The sequence below is a fragment of the Strigops habroptila genome, chromosome 8 (genome assembly GCF_004027225.2).
Source record: "Strigops habroptila isolate Jane chromosome 8, bStrHab1.2.pri, whole genome shotgun sequence".
NCBI classification, from domain to species: Eukaryota; Metazoa; Chordata; class Aves; order Psittaciformes; family Psittacidae; genus Strigops; species Strigops habroptila.
Genome location: NC_044284.2, coordinates 17,461,149 through 17,481,866, shown reverse-complemented (window position 1 = coordinate 17,481,866; position 20,718 = coordinate 17,461,149). Strand labels below are relative to the sequence as shown.

At 41.5% G+C, this 20,718-nt stretch overlaps 1 protein-coding gene across 1 annotated transcript in view; it reads left to right on the top strand.

Annotated features, from left to right (window-relative positions):
• Positions 1–20,718, top strand: part of EPHA4 (EPH receptor A4) — a 109,088-nt gene that overhangs the window by 67,842 nt on the left and 20,528 nt on the right. Inside the window, exons 6-8 of the mRNA XM_030494928.1 lie at positions 13,160–13,284; positions 14,467–14,626; positions 15,698–15,809. Coding sequence (XP_030350788.1) covers positions 13,160–13,284; positions 14,467–14,626; positions 15,698–15,809 — 397 coding nt within the window. The remainder of the gene's footprint in view (positions 1–13,159; positions 13,285–14,466; positions 14,627–15,697; positions 15,810–20,718) is intronic.

Sequence of the window (20,718 nt, the reverse complement as noted above, 5' to 3'; positions counted from 1 at the left end):
TTTAGCCCCACGTGTGAACTGGTGTGCAGGGAGCCCTTTATTAGTATGGCAGGGCTCCAGTTGGCTTCCCCTCCCAAACAAAGCAGGCAAATGTGTACCCTCTATCTGCATCTACTTGAAGGATTTCATGGCGTCTCCTTAGATTAAGGTAATCTGCCTTCATTACTAAATTCGAGAAGCAGAGTCCCAGAACTCTTAGCATTGCAGTCTGAGAGAATGGATTCAGGGTCTCTGAAAGTTGTGATTTGTAAACTGATAATAACAAGAATTGACTGTGGTTTTGGATTTTTATTTTTTTTTTAATACAGTCTAGAGAGATGTAGGAAGCTCAAGCATTTGTATTTTACTCCTCTGGTCATTTGCATTTCAAAACTTTCCTTATGGGAAAGTACTACTTCAATTTAAAAGGAAATGATAACTATTGTCTCAGCCTTCTGAACCATTCCTGTAGAATTTATGAGGATGTTATCCCTGCTATCTAATTCTATCACCTAGTCTTAAAAAGATGATTGACTGATTTTGATTTTTTATTAAACATTTCTACTGTTCCATAAAACGAGTTTGGTTTTGCCTGTATTAAAATCCATTGAAAGTATCCATGGATTATTACAGACAGAAGAACCCTTAAACTGTCATGTGCATTGGATATAAATGTCTTTCAGTTCCATAGATTACTGACAAGTAAAAGGAAAGCACTAAAGGTTTTAATTAGCTTTTTATTATTTTTAATTTTCTATGTGCCATGAAATGGTCCCATCGATAAATAATAGAGTAAGACAGTTTTGACCGAGCGAAATAGGAAGGTATAATGGGCTGGAAGAGGCGTCTCATATATGAATTGAGTTTTGTGTGGTGTCCATTTATTTTAGCAAACAAATAAAGGCGTGATCTCAAGACAACCCACTACAACGGCTCCCTGGGAAGATCGTGCTTGTCTCAGTAACATACTGCGTTCTTTAAATCTGTCCTCTGAATCAGCCTCAATTTATCTTTCTTAGCATAAAAGGGAATGCAGATGGAATGGCTGCAGCCTCCCTTCTACTTTATCAGGATATTGTGCCTGCACATAAATAAGACAGAAAGTGACTGGAATATGCAAGTGGCTGAGTGTTAAATCCTGTGTTTTTCAAGCTCCCTTGGCGCTCTGGGACAGGGTGGCCAAGGGGAGTCCTGTAGAAGCTGCAGAGATTTGTGGGCTCTCCATCACACTAGAGGCATGATGTGCAGACCCAGTGGTGCCTTTCCAAGCGTATTTCAGCCGTTTGCTTTCACTGCTGCCCATGCTGAAGGTTAAAACTGCAATTATGCAAGTACTGGGAAGAACTGATTTGAAGAGAATGGACTGGGCTCAAAGGGAGACTTCTTTATGCAGATGTGGCATTTTTCTTTAACCAGAGAATATTTTTATTTATATTTGTCAGACTGACAAGCTGCAAACATCACAGGTTAGAGGGGCTCTGTAGCACGGGAATTTCCTAGCTTATTGTTAGTCTGACTGATCCTTAACTGGAAGTTACCAGCTTCATCTGTATCAAATGACAAGATAATAAACGTTTTGTACCTGTTGATGACAAAACTGAACTAAAAACAAAACTATGAACCTTACAGGGGAGGAGATGTAAGATGGGAAAGGGCTTTGCATGCTGTTGGAAGAAGAAATTATTTTTGAATTGCAGGTTTTGAATGAAGATTGTATTCTTCATTGCAGTCCCCATCCCGTGTGCTTCTCAGTTCCACCCTGTAAGTAGCCTTTGGGGCTCTGGCCTCAGAGAGGAGGAAAGACCTGCTGCAGAGATCTTCTCATCAGCACTGGGGCAGGCTCTTAGTGTCCTCCTGTCTGCTGCGAATCTGGGACTGAAAATGAAGGTCCACACTCGGAATACAGACCCATTTATGTGGTTACTGAGCTAATTGGGGATTATTGTTTTCACTGGCTTTTATTTGCCCAAACTGTAGCTCAGTACTCCTTCAGGAGATAAACATGGCTGATTTCTTTGTACAACTCCAAATCTTCATGAAGTTGATTTTTTTAAAATTTTATTTTGTAGGATTTTTATAGGATTGAAATTGTTCAGACTTTGTAATGGCACTTGCATTGCACAGGAAACTTTACCAATTAGCTTTTTGATTGTTTTCCACTGAGGCAGACTCCTTTAATATTTAATTGCTTGTTCGATTTGGGGGTTTTCTAATTGACACAATTTTTCAATGAATAATGCACTATTTTTCACTATCCGGCATCAAACTAAAATAATGAAAACCCTTTATAAGTTTAATTCTGTGCCACCTATGGTGTAATCAGTTACTGACATCATGAACTAAAATTTTAATTTTAAGGTTTATGTGTTTCAGGAAGCTTAAGACTCCTCCCCAGTTTGTCCCTCATCACTTTTTTTTTTCCTTAAAAAAGCCAACAAACTTGAGGTAGCTTTGCTTTTTGCAGCAACACTCTGTGCAGAATGTAGTTTTCTCTCTCATCAGGTCTATTGATGATTTTTAATTTCCTGAAGAAATATGCCTGTTGTTGATGAAGGAAAAGGGGCTTAATTCAGAGTTCCGGTGAGAGGTGGAGTGTGAAAGCGAGGTGTGCTGCAGTCTGATTCTCTGTGGTACTTTTCCAAAAGCACAAAGGATCTTTTTCCCCTGACATGGTCTAGTGTGAGGTGTCCTTGCTCATGGCAGGGCAGGTGGAACTAGATGATCTTAAGGTCCTTTCTATGGTTCTATGATTCTAAGAAGAGGAACTGTGGTGGTGAGTGTGGCAGGGTGTCTTGTAGCACCCTGGAAGAACTGAGGATTTCCAAGTACTGTCAGGCCAGTGTCCTTCACAAAATGGTACCTACTTGAGCACAGAAAACCCAAATCTTGGCTTACTCTCAAGAGTTTCTCAACAGCCCAGAGGCAGAGACTGTATCGTGTTGAAGCCATCTAACCTTTGTACAGAAGGCGCTTTACCAGAGTTCCAGCTGAATGCTCAGAATATCAACTGTAATTAAAATTTATAGGTTGTTCAGCTGAAATGTAAATATATAAATACAAACCTTCTGCACCAGCCTCTTCTGCGTGGTAGAGCTTAAAGTAAATAAAGGTGAAGTTCCTTAACTTTGGAGACTTCACAATTTATTACTCTCAAGCGTTAAGGCAGGAATTGTGATTTTTATTGTCAGATGAATCTTGGGTTTTGATTCTTTTAGGTGCTGCAGGCTCAGGAGGGCATATTTGAGACCCAGCCTGCAGCTGCTGCTAGAGCTGTGTATCACAGTTGAATTAAAATGTTCATAATTTTATTATCTTTCCTTCCTCCCAAATTCTTGTATTTCTGACTTTGGGTGATTGATCTGAGAAAACCCAATGGTAAAGTCTAACTGTCTCCCATTACTGTAGCACTTCAGAAGCCAGGATGAGACAATGTGGCCAAATCTATTTATTAGAATAGTGAATGCTGCTTTAGCAAAATGAGTCATAGCATTTATTTATTTATTTTATTTAGAAGATGCTTCAGTAGTTCCAAAGCATCTAAGTGGCATATAGGGCAGAGGCTTTTATTTGTCTGGATTTCAGAAAGGCTTTTAAGCAGCTTTTTACAAAATCTAATATTCTTAATGCTGAAAGTAAGTGACAAAAGAAGTTATTTAGCACATATATATATCATCTAGACATCCATGTTTCAAGTAAATAAATAGTGACAGTTCAAGAACCAACGACACAACAGCATTAGGAGATATGTTGCCTTGGGTATCGAATCACACATTTGCCCTGTAGTGGGTTAAGCTTTATATCATAACTTGGTGGTAAGTATAAGAAAGGACCAAGGAGCAGAAATGAGGCTTTCTATGAAAAGATAGTAGACATCAGGTGGGAGTTGTCCTTTGCAGTGTGAGACAAAGGGTTGCTCCTTGGGCGTATTAATAGGGCAGGGTAAATAATTTTGGTATTGTTTTATGGATTGTTGGTACGCTATTGTAAGTGGTTTGAAAGCTGCACACAAGAAGTGGTTTGCAGGGCACAGGTACAGTAAGTTATTTTGTTGGTCCTGTACAGCTCTACCCCCCTCATCTGTTGGCTCATGAAGTGTATACAGACGTGTCTTAACTCCTTTGGCTGTGGGCAGGAGGATGAGAAAATGGGAGGAGTAGCTGGATAGTTGATTGACTTGGGCAATGGCATAGAGAATGGTAGAGAGGGACTTATTCGAGGGCGTCTAATGTGTATTTGAAAGTAGCTTTGGTTTCCTTCCAGAGGGGAGTGGAGGAGTTTGTTTTGAAAAGGCAGCTCAGCAGCAATACAAAGGTGAAGGACTGGCTGTTTCTGGGGGGGAATTAGCTCTGGTGGCTACCTCTGGCTTCTTGGGAGGAGCAGCAGGGTGTGTGGGTGAGGTAGGGTTGCACTGAAGGGATGGAGGTAAGTGGGTCATATTGCTCCAGACTAACTATTTTGAGTAGTTAGGGAATGCCCAGTTTCCAACATTGTTATCTGTTTTAATAACTAGAGGTTATGGTCTCTAATTTCTCATTCTGACTCCCCCAGAGCCACTGTACCCTGGGGTGCTACACATTGTGTCCCAGCATCAGTGGTTTCTGATGGTCTGCGCTTGCTGGACCAGCACCTGGGAAGTAAGAGAATGATTACAGTACATGCTTCCCAGGAGTGTTCAACCCAGAACTGGGTCATGGGATCCTACCTCTAAGCATGACTGGTCTGGGCCCTGGGAGGACTCCAAGAGTTACAGCAATCTCTGTCTGGAGTGCATGGCCCATTTTCTCTGCTTCCCTCAATCCAAGCAATGAAGTGGAGCATCAGCGTTGGCTTCTTCAGGCTACAAAATTTATTGTTGTTTATATTGGGTCAGATTCTAACCTCAACTAGAGGGAAGAGTAACTGCAACGTGACCTGCTTTGTGACCAGCGGCTCCAAACTGCTCAGGTCAGACAGCTGCTGACTAATTCCCCATCTTAACAAATTGCTTATAGCTCTAGAGTTTCTTAGAGCAATTCATAGTGCTAAGTACGCTCACCCTTCTTGTGTTAATCATTCTAGTTTAAGCATTTAGAAATGTTTCCATGCTGGTGTTTGCTAAGTGGCTGTAACGTTCAGACAGATTTTTATAAATTGCCTTCAAACTGGAAGACTTGTTTTCCTGTTTGTTTTAAACTGGCATTCATACATACAGGAAATACACAATATTCTGCCATGTTTCTGTTGGCAACTATTAAGTTATCCTTGTCAGAACATGCCAACAGGATTTCTTAGCAAGCTAGCAAAAAGAAAACAAGCAGTTCTCGGGCTAAACAGACCCCATGCTTGTGTTGTAATACAGATCTCTTGCTAAATGCTATGTAGATGCTATAGTCTTTTGGTGTAAGGCAATCTTTGGGATTGCAGGTTGCAGATTCAGATCTTTGGAGTTACTCCAGACCTGCATTGCATTAACTGACATCATTATTTGGCCTTCAGAATTGGAGGGCCAGTACCTGAAAATAATGTGTTGCTGTCAAGAGCTGGTCCTCAGAAATTAATAGCCAGAATGAGCCATCTCCTGGGTGTGCAAATTCTTCTTTGTCATGCTGTCTCATTGCAGTTCCTGAGGTAAACCACAGGAATTGTGGTCAGACCTCAGCTCCTATAATTGGTTTGATTGCAATGAGAGCAGTTCTGGCATGCTGAAGTAGTTTGTGCATAACTGGACATGCAACCCAGAAAATACGCAGGCTCTTTGTGGATCTTAAGCAGCTATTGCATACTGGTCGGTCTCACATTGTTGCTTGGCAAGATCATGGAGCAGATCCTCCTGAAAACTATGCTTAAACACATGGAAAATAAGGAGGTGATTGGTGACAGCCAACATGGCTTCACTAAGGGCAAATTGTGACTGGCAAATTTGGTGGCCTTGTATGATGGGGCTACAGCATTGGTAGATAAGGGAAGAGTGATTGACGTCATCTACCTGGACTTCTGCAAGGCAATTGATGCTGTCCTGCATGGCATCCTTGTCTCTAAACTGGAGAGGCATGGATTTGACAGATGGACCACTCCGTGGATAAGGAATTGGCTGGTTGGTCACACTCAAAGAGTTATGGTCATTGGCTCGATGTTCAAGTGGAGATCAGTGCTGAGTAGCGTTCCTCAGGGGTTGGTACTGGGACCGGTGCTGTTCAACATCTGTCAGCAACATGGACAGTGGGATTGAGTGCACCCTCAGCAAGTTTGCTGACGACACCAAGCTGTGTGATGCGGTCAACACTCAGGAGGGAAGGGGTGTCATCCAGAGGGACCTTAACGTGCTCGAGAGGTGGAAACCTCTTGAAGTTCAACAAAGCCAAGCGCAAGGACCTGCACCTGGGTCAGGACAGTCCCAGGCACAACTACAGGCTGGGTGAGGACTGGATTGGGAGCAGCCCTGAGGAGAAGGGCTTGGGTTGTTGGTTGACAAGAAGCTCAGCATGAGCTGGCACTGTGCAGTCACAGCCGGAAAGCCAACCGTTTTCTGGGCTGCATCAAAAGGAGTGTGACCAGCAGGTCGAGGGAGGTGATTCTCCCCCTCTACTCCGCTCCTGTGACACTCCACCTGGAGTACTCCGTCCAAGTCAGGTGTCCCCAACATAAGGAGGATGTGTAGCTGTTGGACCAAGTCCAGAGGAGGGCCACGAAAATGATCAGAGGGCTGGAGCACCTCTCCTGTGGAGACAGGCTGAGAGAACTGGGCTTGTTGAGCCTTCAGAAGACTACAGGGAGACCTTATAGCAGCCTTCCATACCTAAGGGGGCCTACAGGAAATCTGGAGAGGGACTTTTTACAAGGGCATGTAGGGATAGGATGAGGAGGAATGACATCAAACTGAAAGAGGGTAGATTTAGAGTAGGTAAGAGGAAGAAGTTCTTTACTGTGAGGGTGGTGAGGCACTGGAACAGGTTTCCCAGAGAAGTTGTGGCTGCCCCATCCCTGGCAGTGTTTAACACCAGGTTGGATGGGGCTTTGAGGGAGAGGTTGGAACTAGATGGTTCTTTCCAACCCAAACCATTCTGTTTCTATGATGCCGCCAACAACTGAAACTGGAGTAGGGTGGTAAAAATACAACACTAATAATTCTCAACTACTACTATTTGTTGCTGCTGACAGCCTGGGTTTTCCTTCAATCTTTTGATTTGATGCAAGTCAGAGCCAGCTTTTGTGGTTTGGCAGGAATTGCAGCACAGGTTCTTTTGGGAGAGGCAAGAAATGAAAACTTTAAAACAGAGGAAACGTTTGAAACATAATAATGCTGTGTTAACAGTCTTTAAAATCTCATTTTCTAGCTCCTTTCTTTATGCACACATCATTACAAACATAACTGATGTGAGCTACTCCCTAGGTTTGTCACTTGTTTTTCTCAGATCTCTTTAACAGTGACTGGGTTGTGGAGCCTGGAAGGAAAGGGAAGATCACTTGTGCCTGTCATTTTGGAATGAAGGTGTCCTGTGAGAGCATCATGGTGCTTTTCCTGAGCAGCGTAATTTCTAGTAAAAAGGAGGGAAAGTTTTAGTTCAGAAGTATTATGGCTGATTGAAGGGATTGAGAGAAGGAGGCCAAGTTCAGCTGTCACACTGCTTCACGTTACGTTAGCCAAGATTTCCAAGTGTGGGTGGATAACCTTGGGCGCTTTACTCCAGTGGCGTAGATTTAAAGTCTTTGCTTTAAATGCTAAAGCTTGAAAATGCTGGCCTGAATCTTGGCGCGACTCTGTTTCCAGGCTGGGAGGAGTTTCTTGCCAGTCGTCATTCCTGGGGGAGGGAGAGGCAGACGGTGGGAAGACAGAGGACTTGGGAATGTCTTGGGAGGCTTCCAGTGACTCAGTTGAGCAATCAGGGCCTCTAGATCCTTGTCCAAGTCCTAACCGGGCCCAATCATCACTAGTACAAATGTTTGCTTCACTTATACAGAGAGAATAATGAAAGAAAGAAAAAAAAGAGCATGTGGTTAGTTTTTAGAAGTGCACATCCAGCCTGCAGACTCTTGCTGGTCCCTTGGAAAAGGGTGTAGCTGTCATACTGACAGTGAAGAACTGGAGTGCTGGACTCTAGCTCAGTTCTTCACACATGCACAGACATCTAATCTGTGTGTGCACATAGGTTCACATGTGCAAAAACCTTTCATGTGCTTACACTTATGCGCATACATGGCTTGTACTATGCATGCATTTGGAAATTTGGTCATGCTAAAATGCATTCTATTTTGTTTGTAAAGCCTTTGCTAGGAGTTCTTGGAGCACAGGGGTGGTGTTACTCAGAAACGGGAGCATTTCTGCCTGGACTAGAGAGAAGAGTGGGTAAAAGGACCAAGGAACTAACAGGAAGAAGAACTGCACATTTGAGGGAAGAGCAGAACTGCATTCATTTTAATTTGTTCTGGTACATGAAACTAAATAGGGCTGGATACTTCTCCCTTTGCTTGATTTGAAGTCAGTGCAACAGCTAGAGTAAGTTATTGTCTTACATGAATAAAATTACCAGGATCTGGCCTAGAGAATGTTGCCTTTAGAAATGATTAAAAATGTTTGATTTTTTGTGTTGTGTATCCTTTTCCTACTGTGAGATTATTTGACAATATAATTTATAAAATCCCATGTAAACCCCCACAATATTATGAGGTAAATATTCAAAAAGAAAACCTGAAATGTGCCAGGTTCCCTTAAACGTGTTTTGTCCCAATTCTGCATTGTTAGATTCTCGGAATTATTTTTTTTTTTTTATAGTAATTAATAATGGAGCAGGCTTTTAGTATCTACCCTGGAAGGTAAAAATGCTTAATCACAGTAACATCATTAGTGCTTTCAAGCATTTAATTTTGATGCTTGACAAAGCGCATAGCCATTGATAAGAACAATAGGTGGTGTTGTGCACAATTGAAGGAAAAAAGAAAAGCATGAAAACCCCTAAGCTTCAAGTAATTAAATTTAAATATGTTATTTGAATTTAGCTGAGACAATGTACAAACTGTGGGTATATTTTTCAGTCAGTGAAAGACCCCTTGAGTAAACATGATCCATTTAAATTCAAATCATGGGGAGTGGAAAGTAAACCCTGCTGTGGTTAAGAAGGCATCTTCAATAAAACACTGGGCATTGTGTATCTTTGATATCTGAGTACTCATGTGTTGTAGTTTTATAAAGGGCTGTTTTCACTCATGGATGCCTACATGCCAAACACTTTATTGCATCTATTTATTTCCTGTTTTTTTTCCTCTCCCCCCCGACTCCTAATTTGAACCAGTAATGAAAAACTGACACTCTGCCTCTGCGATTCTTTAAAGTGCCTCAAAACTGTTACAATTCAGCACTCGCTAGCCTTGGGATATGGCTTTATGGCGTTTGGGTGAAGTTTTTGTAGTACATCTGTGCTCTTTCGCTCTCCGTAGGCCGCATGCTTAGAACCGCAGTAATAAAACTACTAGTAGGTGTTTAATGACAGGTTATTGAGGAAGTAGATAAAAGAAAATTGCAACATTCACATCAGTAGAGAGTGGGGTTTTTAAGGGAGAGGAACTGCTGAGCTTTGAACTAAGGAAAGTTACACTTGATGCTTTTGTTCAAGGAGACCCTGTTTTAGACACCAAAATACTTTGTCATTCTTCCCTGTGAAATGGGCTGTTCTGGTGCAGTTGGGGTTTGGTATGTACAGTCTGTGCATGTGTGGCAGAAAAAGTTGCTGTTGTAAGCAGTGATCATTGAGGAGCAAGTTTTTGCTTAGTGTTCCTTTCCAAATACCAGCAAGGAGGGAGGAGGAAAGTGCAAAAAGTGAAAGAAAAAGTGATCTCCCACTCTGATCCAAAAATATTATGTGATCTTATTGCAAATGTCTTAATCGTGTACATTATTCTTTTCAGTCAAGCTGTCCTCAGTATGAGGTTTTTTGTAGGAACGTGTGTATATAATGAACAGTTAGCCCACGCGTATATAAGAGAAGATTGTCTTTTATTCTGCTCATGATCAAAGTATCATTTTACAACCTGTTACATGTTTATCTTCACATCATCCCTAAGAGGCAGTTTAAAGGCAAAAGAGAGAAGAACAAAGAATGTAAATATTTTGCAGAAGCTCACCCTGTGAAGACTGTGACTGCTGCCTGTATTGCCACGATGAGCTGTCAGTAGTGATGTCCTCTTTGTCCTGAACTCTGTTGGCAGGACTCTTAGGCCCTTTGTGTAGTATATGTGCAAGGAGACACAGACCTGTTGTTTTTCTAGAAGCCCTCTCAGGTCAGCTGGTGGATCCTTGAAAACAAGGAAACAAATAAAGGTGATTTATAGGGCTATTTGCAGAAATAAAAGAGAATTAGTAATAGAGGATTTTATACAGGTAGTAGGATAACTGTAGTACTCCCTGTGGTTTACAGAGCCCAGTTCCTCAGGGTCCAGAGGGTTGCAGATCACCATCTTATTGCATACACTGTTATAGGTCTATGCTGCAGAGATGTCAAAGAGCTCCTGGACAGCCTCTTGCAATTGTGGTACTTCATCCTGTAGTTGGACTTCAACACTCTTAGGATTTCTGTATAGCATATGGGGAGACAAGATGTACAATCAAAACAAAAAACCTCAGAAGCAAATTACTCATCTACAGAATATAGGACAAAAGAGGGGATTAAAAGTTAAGTAGGATGAATTTGCATGTAAAGGACAGAAAGGGAAAAATAGGGCCATTCTTACAATTGTAATAGTAAGGAATAACAAAGGAATGGATGTACAAATCCTCTTTGATCCATCATATCGAATGAATGGATGTACAAATGCTTCTGGCCTCCTGTCCTGGAGGCCAGGAGTGGGTTGTTTATTCCAGTGTGGTATAGTGCCTAAGATCAGCTGTCCATTTTTGAGAGACATGAGAAAGCACTTGTTAAGTTATATAAAGCTAAGCATCTTTCACAAGAAGCAGTAGTTAATATATATTCTTCTGCTGCATATAGCCATTTTACAACAGAGAAGAAATGCATTTTCATACAGCACGTACCAGCCCAATATTGAAGGACTCACAAAATTCCAATATAAATGCCTGCAGAAATGAAATGGAAAACCAAGGAGGTTAAAACAAGGAATGAAAGTGAATTTTCTCTCTACGATTCCTGAGGTCAGACCAGCATAAGTGACAGATTCTCAGTAAAAAGAATTGCCTTTCTGCCCTTCATGAGGCACCAATTAACTAAGCGGATTTCTCTCAGTTGGTTTATCAGTAATGTTTTGTGTGTGTTTGTGTGTTTTAGGGTAACAAATCTGATTTCTAATTTATTTGCTGAGCAGTATTCTTACTGCAAAGTGGAAAAAAAAAGTCTGATCCTCTATTGAGGAACTGTGAGGTTATTTAGCAGGTTCTCAGTCATGCCACAGATATAACTTGATGGAGCACACCTGGATCCTCCCCGTTGGCTGTTTATAGTCTCCTCTGTCATCCAGTATTTGCCTTTGTGTGTGAGAGACAGACAAGGAAAAAAGAGATAAAGGTACTGGAGGCATTTCTAACAGAGATGCCAAACTGTCAAATAGTAAATCGGGAAGCAGCTCCCTGATGGTTTCACATCAAGAGGAGACACCCTTTTGTGACTGCGTGGTGTATACTGGTTATTTTCACTTCCATCAGAACTGTCTGATATGGTCAAGTAGGTTTGAGGCTTTCAACCTTCAATTTTCCTTTCATTTCTTGTGACTGGTTTATTTATTTGTCGTTCTTGGTAGTTTTCAAGGATATATGTTTCAAGGATACTTTTTACTTTCTAACATTTTCATGGATCGTCATCCCAAAGTTAAGGGTAGAAAAAGAAACAACAAGAAAGAGAAAGGAGGGGAAAAAGAGCAACATGGCTACAGCTTCAGGGGACAAAAGAAGAAATGCATTCAATTTAGGAAGACCTCTAATCTCTGGTTATACAGGACAGCTTTGTTAGATAAGATTAAAAATTTCATGAATGTCCCTTTTTATCCCTGGAGACTCCACCATTTATACCAGCTATTGTCAGTATCAAAAGAGCTTGATAACAGCTGGCTAGAGACGTGACCACACAGCAACACAACAGCAAAAAAGGGGCAGCCGGGTTCATAAATCTTCAGAAAACCCGTTCCCCCAGCACAGCCATGAATCCGCTGCTATCACAGTCAAAGGGAGAATGCATTGTCCTCCAGCCAGTCAAAAACCTGAACTTCAGCATTAGCAGGGGCTCTATTGAAAGTGTAGGGTGCACAATGAGATATCTTCCATTATCTTCTTCATTGCAGCCCTTATTACTGCACATAGATACAGTTTAAAGGATCTTTGAGTTTAGCTTGTTGCTAGGTTTTCTCCCAAAATTGTGCAGCCCTTACCCTTGGCAGTGTATTCCAGCTTTTCCTATTCATCATATCAATATAGCACCACAGGGGACAGGGTCAGATGAAGCCAGTTTGGTACACAGTGGACCAATCCGTGATATCTTCTGGCTGGGAAGGAGCTATCAAAGCCAGAATCTGGCGTTTGGGCGCTGAGCTTCCCCATTCTCCAGGGGCTGCTCACAGACACGGGCGTAAGCAGGGCGAGTTTAGGAAGCACAAATTGGCTCAGACTCTTGAAATACAAGTTTCCTGGTTTTCATGGGAGGGTCCAAATTCATGTGTATTCAGCTTTATTCTGGTCTTACTTAATTCAGTGGCAATATTTTCTCAGCTTTAGAGAAAACCAGATTAGTCCCTCAGGAACTTCAGAGTTCCTGTAAAGCAAATAGCTAACGAAGAAATATCAGTTAATTTTAGGAGGTGGAAGAAGAGATTGACTGTGGACCACAACTAAAGTACAAGTTTATGCACTGTGCCTAACAAAGGTCAAAAAAAAGGCAAAATCATTTAGTAGCTTAGCCTCTTATGGAGGTTTGTACCTGGGCGTCACAAACATTGCAGTGTTTAGACAACTGTATTATTACTTCAAAATCCACCTGTATAGAATTGCCCAGAATCCAAGAACAAACTTTATTAGAGAGGGTTAAATGTGATGCTGTTAGAGAAAACAGGAAAAATACTTAATGATTCTAATCTCCACACCCCCCCAAGAAAAACAGTTTCTGAAAGTGCTCATGTTGTGAAAGCTTTAATTAAAAATGTGTTGCTCATTAAAACTAAATTATTGCTTATAATTTTTTTAATTTTTTTAATTCCTAAATTCTGGCAGCTCCATCACCAATTGCTCTGATCCAGGCTAAAGAGATAACACGGCACAGTGTTGCCTTGGCTTGGCTGGAACCTGACAGGCCAAATGGAGTCATCCTGGAGTACGAAGTCAAATACTATGAAAAGGTACTGTTCAAAAATGGACAAGCAAGGAGGGGTTTTTTTGGGTTTGAGGAGGGCTTTTAACTTCATTTCATTGTGGTTTATTTTCAGATTCCATCGTTTGAAACCAAATAGAATCAGTTTAATAAAATCCAATTAAAGATTTCATGCACTTGAATGGTTGCTTGACAGAGTAAGAATCATAGGCTGTTCCAGCTGTATAGCATGAGTTCGTTATTTTTTTCCTACCTAGGAACTGAGCTTTTGTAGCAAGCATATTTATAATGAGAATCAATAATGTTGGTCAGAAGTGAGACAGTAGCTCATAGACAGAAGTATAATGAAATATATAACACGGTAGTAATAATAATAATAATATCTGTTTGCCGATAGCTTCCACTTAGAGTGATAGTGTGGGCTGGATGGCTTTTAATAAAGAATAAGGAAAGAAAATTACATTCTTCATACTTCCCAAGTTAGAGAGAGATGTTATTTCTGCAAATAACTTCTCAAGTATGGAACTATGAAAAGAGCTATTTCTTTGAAGGTTCTCTGCAAAAATGAACAATTACTATTACCTGCTCTTGTTCGTGTGCGCTCTCTCTCACATGCACATGCATACTTCTGCATTTTTTTAATAATCACTTATTTGCTTACTAATACATACGGAAAAAGGCATCTGCTTTTCAGGGAAACTAGATTATTATATTCTCTGATGGATTTTTCCAGCCAAAAATAGAACAGTTTTTAAGATTGGACTTTCTGGAAGACATTTTCTGAGTCTTTTCTTTCTTAAAATATTTTTATCTTTTTTTTTTTATATGGCTTCTGACTGGTAGGAAACAAAAGAAAGTGCCAGCATGTGTGAGTAAAATGTTGCTTGTTCATCAAGAGGATCCTGTTTGAATGCTTGGCTATTTTCCAAAGGATTTCGTTGTGTGATTTCTTAAATAATCAGTGATATATGAGCATCATACCTACTGCCTCATCATCCTTATTTGGCTTGCTCAGAGCTCCATGCAGCACGCAGTGCTAGGGGTATTGAGCAAGGCTGACAGCAGAAGCCTTTGGGATGTATTTTGAGAATTCCATCGTTGTTACTCATCTTCTTTCATCATGACAGTTTTGGCAAGGAAGTGGGGTTCCACAATTCACGGTGCAGTGAGGCATTTTTACTTGATCACCACTGTGTTCTTTTGTTGTTAGGACCAAAACGAGCGCAGCTATCGCATTGTGAAGACAGCCTCCAGGAATACTGACATCAAAGGCTTGAACCCTCTGACTTCATATGTATTTCATGTGCGGGCCAGGACGGCAGCAGGATACGGAGACTTCAGTGGACCATTTGAGTTCACAACTAACACAGGTAATGACATGCCCACTGATTTCTTTTTCTTTTCCTTGAGCAAAGAGTGCAGATGTAACTGAGCTGTGTGTTGGGAGTTCCCTTTTGGTTGCTTGGACTGTGTTGTGTCTGTTCTGGGAAAATATTCTTACATGGCCACAACTGTTAATGATGCCATGAATCTGACCCAAGACATGTATTGGGTATGCTGCATTCTAGATTCTAGCAATGAAAATACTTCACTGTGGCATAAGGAGACACACACCCTTTAAACACTTGGAAGCTGTTTATCCTTGAGAGATCTACGAACCTATTTTGTTTGCTGTAAATGTAGATGTTTGCACATGTTTTTGGAATATCTCATTTGCAGGAGAATAGAACCCTGTTACTCCCCTTTGCAAGCTATTGACATAGATCAGTTAGGCATCCTACATCAACTCACATATTTGAACTTTTCCTTTGACAGTCATATGATGATGGAATGTTCGAATTAGGTTGTCAGTAGAGCTTTTCACTTTGCTCAAGGAAACATGCAAATTTAGCCCCCAGAATGTTTGCATTTTGGTGGCAGGAAGGCAGTGTGACCAAGCCTATGTTATTTTGGACATACACATCTGCCTAAATCAATTTAAGGTCATGCCAGTTAGTGGCAACATCCTTCAGGATGTTAACAGTTGAATATAATCAATCCAACAGGAAGATGGTGGACATTTTAAAATAACTTATTCTCTTTGTGTCAGTTGGAGAGTGATCATTTGGTCCCACTGAGAGAAAAAGGAGGAAGGAAAAGTGGAAAGCAATTAGAAAGGCAAAACCCATAGCCATTGTACCCTCTGAGCAACACTGAAGGGGAGAAGGAGAGGGAGTCCTTTTTCCTAGTGAACTGAAGTTCCCCAAATCATTATCAAACATCATGTCTTCAGCTCATTAGTGCCCTGTTGGAAAATTGTGTCAAATGACTGTATAATAAAGGCCTGAAAGTAGATTTGAGTGCTACTCTAAACTGCCTTCACAAGCCAGAAAGCCTCATTGAGTGCTACCTAGGTTGATTTTTTGAGTGTCTGACACTAATGCTCCCTTTTCTGTTTCCAGTTCCTTCCCCCATCATTGGCGATGGTACCAATCCCACAGTGCTTCTTGTTTCAGTGGCTGGCAGTGTTGTTCTTGTGGTCATTCTCATTGCAGCCTTTGTCATCAGCAGGAGGTAAGAACTTAAGCTTCTCTCTCCCTCTCTTTCTTTCATGAGGGAGCTTTTTGTCTCCTCCAAGCAAAGCTAAATTCTTTGATTAGCATCATAAACAGTACATTTGCATTACAAGCCTTCTCCCATGTAGCTTTGATCTTCTCAACATTAGTACCAAGCAGCATGTGATGTAATGGCAATAGTTCCAGCTCTATTTGCCCTTCAAATGCAAAACTGGTTCCAATAACTGGCATTGAGTAGCAAGCCAGTTAGAGGTTTGTGGTTAGTGTAATTTGAAGTTAAGTTTAATGGGTATGGGTACAGTAGATTTTCTTGGACTGACTCCTCATAGGGAATAAACAATTGCACTGTTGTGAACTAAGCCATCAGATGGCGGTTCTTGTGGGTTTAGTGTTAGTCTGTATGAGTCTGCATTAGTCTTTTGAGTTAGTCCTTCCAATGTGAGTGGATATGACTGTAAAACGAAAGCCACAGTCATTCAGCATCATATGCAGTAACACAGCAGACTGGATCGATGGTTATTTCATCAGAGCAGGACCATAATCTTCTATGAAGTACTTATTCATTCTCCCAAATTCAACCCAGGCATCAGGAACAATCCTGCGAATGGGAGGATAGTGTAGCAGAAACACAGTGTGAGTGTTTCTGCCTTTACCTTTATGTTCAGTCTCATTTAAAAAGATCAGCGTGATTTTGCTTCAGTGTAATTCTGAGATAAAACTGGATGTATCATTACTGCATCTGAAGGCTGGTATCTGGGGGATGCATGTTTTGTCAGCCCCTGTTGATCAGTTTAATGGTATCAGCCATAAATGTCCACAAATTCCTCTTGATTTGTTCTCTAAATTGTCTTAAAGAGCAGTTAAGTCACTATGATTGTAGTATCTGGAAAGTAGGAATGCATTGTTATAGCTTTCTGTGGGTGTTCAACTCAGAGCCTCCATGCTGGCAAGAAGAAAGAAGAGCAGAACACATGGAAATGTAATGTGGAGAGACAGGTTTATTAAAAGCCATTGCAACAGAAAATAGCATCACTGAGCTTGATGACTTAATCTTCTCTCCACTTTTATTGATCACTTTATTATTTAAGGCAGGATTGATAGCAGGATACATTAGATTTCTAATTATGAGTCGCCACCTTGGAGAATTGAGCCTGTCGAGCTGCTTTGAGATGATTCCTTCCCCTCCTCCCCCTATAAGAAAATGTCACTTCCCAAGGCTGATAAACACAGCTTGGTGATTAGCCCTCAATGGATCACTTTTTAGAAAATGAAATGTCAGCCCCTTGCCCTCATATTGATTCTCTTTAGTATCAGCCATAAAGCTGTCAAAGGAAGGGCTGCCTGGAGCCAGGTAGCTGACAGACTCACTGATGTGGGTGCACACTCAGCCAGGTCTTCTCACCACTCAGGCTGTCTGTTCAGTTATCTCTGCCCACAAGTGTTCAACTTGGACAAAGACAAGACAAAGAGCAGGTGAGCAGTAGGGACCAAAGGCTGTCCAAGCACTGGTGGCAATGGAGATAAAAGTATCCTGGTGGCCATGGGTTCAGAGATGTCCCATAGCTCTGCACTGATAGGTCTCAGACGGGCCGTGGAAGGGGAAAGACATAGCAAGATGAATAAAATACTAGGACAGTGGAACTGCTCTGTGCATACTAATGCATGGCGCCTTGCTAATTAATACCCTTCCTCAATACACAGCTCTCCAGTAGCTGGAAGTAGCTCTCAATAAACAGAATCTACTTTAATATTCACTCTTACTCGAACAATTTTAACCACTTTACCAATGTAATTTAGAGGTGTGGGCTTTGGGGATATTTCATGATGTTCCTACCCCAGCAGAAGTTAATAGCAAAATAATTACACATTGTTCCAAAATGACTTCAGATGAGAAAAAGCTTTTCTGTCCATAGAGTCCCCATGAGGAGATTTTGTAATCTAGCCATGACCTAAAAGTCATATTTGTACAATCAAACCTGTGCTTTGGCCTGCAGACATGGCCTCTCTGCATCTGTGAGCCAAATGTGGGAATTGGGCATATGCTGTAGTAACCGGCTTTTGAACCCTGGGTTATTACTACTAATTTAGCATTACATTTTTCAAGTCATTGCTCAAATCCCAAAATTCATCTTTACAATGGAATTTGTCAAAGGACTTTGCCTTCAGGCACCTCAAGCTGTTTGGTTCTGTCCTGCAACCATGGTGTTTCTGTTAACATGAGAACTAATCTGCCTAAATGTTAGTTTAAACTTACTGAGGTTCAGATGAGCTTATCTGTAGAGCAGAGTGCAGGAGGTAGCATGAGTGTTTCTAAGGCCTGCCCTACAGGAACCACTGAGTGAAACTGCAGTATCTCAAATAGAGTTGTAAAGGATTTGGGACAGCATAAAACAGAAAGACCCACTTTCTAAAAGGGCTTGGGGTGGAGTAAGATGGCCTTACAGAATCCTTGGTCATGTAAAAGTTTCTGTTAGAAATTCTTCCAGTTGATAGATTGGTTTGTCTTCTGCTCCATCTAAAGCTGAACACATTTGCTCACCTTTGCCGATGGCATTGGACCTGGTGCTCCACCAGCCTGGCGCCTGAGCACTGCAGCACCCTGACCCCTCTTTTGTGTGGGGAGGAGGAGGGGGGAGCAGCGGTGTGGCGCCAGGTCCGTGCTGTTTCACTTCAGTGCCTGCTAACACCCTCCGTTTCAGCCTCCTCTTCATCGCCAGCCCCCACCTGTAGACCTGCCTGTGCCTCTGACCCCCATGGTTTCTGAAAGCTTCTCTGTTCTTTTCCTGAATGCCGTCTGTTTAATCACCACCACCAAAATCCCTGTAATTACGGGGTTCAAGCCTGCGACAAAGGCTCCCTTCTGCCACTCAGGTGAGCTGCCCTGAGAGGCAGCTCCAGCCCTGCGTGCCCCGTGGTGCAGGGCTCCCATGCTGCTCTCAGGACAATGGCAGGCAGGAGCCTCCTGCCCCCAGCCGAGCAGGAGAGGTCAACAGGTGACACAGGGAGAAGTGGAAGTAGGTAGTTAGTTTGGAAGGTATTATTTAAACTTAATAAGCTACAATTATATTGCTTGAACAGTAATCCCTTTGTTTCCCTTTGCTTTTTGCATGTCTTTGGGTTTTAGTGGGGGAAGGTTATTTTTTTTATCTGTTGTTAGGGTGATTGTACATTCAAAAATAAGATAAAAAGCATTTTTTCCATACCTAAAATGCTTTCATACAAAGACTGTTTGTGTTTCATGTTCCCCATCTGTGCCTGAACATTAATAAAATTAATTTGAAGGAGTCCTGCTTAAAATGCAGATTACTTTTGTTTTGTTTTCTATTTTTTCTTCTCTCTGAGAGAAGTTGTGTAATACATGAAACAATCTCTGCAATCCCCTTAGCTGCCTTGGTCCAATATGGCACTGGGTGAGATTTGTGCTGCCTCTTCCCTCTTATTCAGTTCAGTAACTGGGAGCAGAACATAGTCCTTTTATTTAACTCAGCACTGTTATACCAGTGCTGTAAGTCCTCGGGCAAATAAATGGTTTAAATTGATGTTTGGATCCAGTGTGTTTTTTAATAATGCTCTTCTTGTGATTTGGAGCCATTTGCGTTTAACTGACTTTCATCAAGAAAAGAAGCTCCCAACCATTTATGGTTGGATGTGTACCTGCTCTTTATGTCTGAAAACAAGTCCTGTTGATGTTGTTGGGAGCTATGAGGCTTGGTTCAGAGATCAGGTAGCCTTCACATGTCAAACAGGATTAATTTTTTTTTTTTTTTCCTTCTCTTTCATGGTTAATTTATAGTTTTTATTATTGGTGTAGTGTGTTTAACACCCAGCACTGAAGGACTGTGAAGACAAAGGCTGGGAAATGGCCTTTCAGCTGGCAGTGATGGGAAGCTGCCATTCCCCGCAGGCCAGGCACAGAGTGGGAAGTGAGGTGCTTTTTGCTAATGGGCAGAAAGGTTTTGCTGACAGGAGGGGAATGGTGAGAGTCAGGAAGATTTGCTGCAAGTGAAGCTCTCAGTCATGTGTTTTCTTCCTGTTATCCATGAGGTTTTGACCCCTTTTAACTCCTATCTGCTGATAGGTCTTTCACCCACTCCCATTTTCCTGCTCTACCTATTCACCATTTTCAGACTTATAACCCAGTCTCACCCCAGTGTCCCTGGCAGGCCTGGTCATCTCCCGCCCTACGCCAGGCAGCAGGTTGTATGTTTCAGGCAGTGCCAGTCTTGCCTCCTCTGCTCCAGGCTTGGTTTCTCCTTCTGCCTTCCCTCTTCTTCTCTCTAGTCCAGACTCTTCCAATTAGCTAGCCTGGGTCTGACATGCTGGGAGAATTGGACTTCCATAGGAACAGGCAAACTGAGGAGTAAGCAACAGTAAGTGCTTCTCTTGGGCAATGTCTGTTCTTATGTCTGGTTCTGAACTTTCAGTGAATGATGGGTAAAAGCCCACATCAAAGCTCTACATCTACATACCATTAGATGCTGGGGAGCTTTAAATCCCAGTACACATTTGGCTGAGCTGACTCTTCAATATCTTCCCTAGCAGAGTACTTCTTGTATTAACTTTTCTTAAATGCCATTTATTCATTGAAGTTTAAAGCTGAACTAATTAAATACATAACTGGATACAATATCATGTGTGTAGGTGTAGAAATAGTGATCTATAGAATTAACATACTATACTACATTATTGTCTCCAGCTAGAGGGTTAGTAGAACAGCCTGCAATCAGGAGTTCTTTGTCCCCCATTTAGTTATACAGTGATTAAGAGAATAAATAAAATCCTTGGGATCTGCATTTTTGATGGTTAGAGGTTTTTTGGGTTTTGTGGGGTTTTTTTGTTTTTCAGGGGGGTTTGGGGTTGGTTTTTTTTGCTGATTTTGCTGATCCTGATTTCTGTGTTAATAGTCT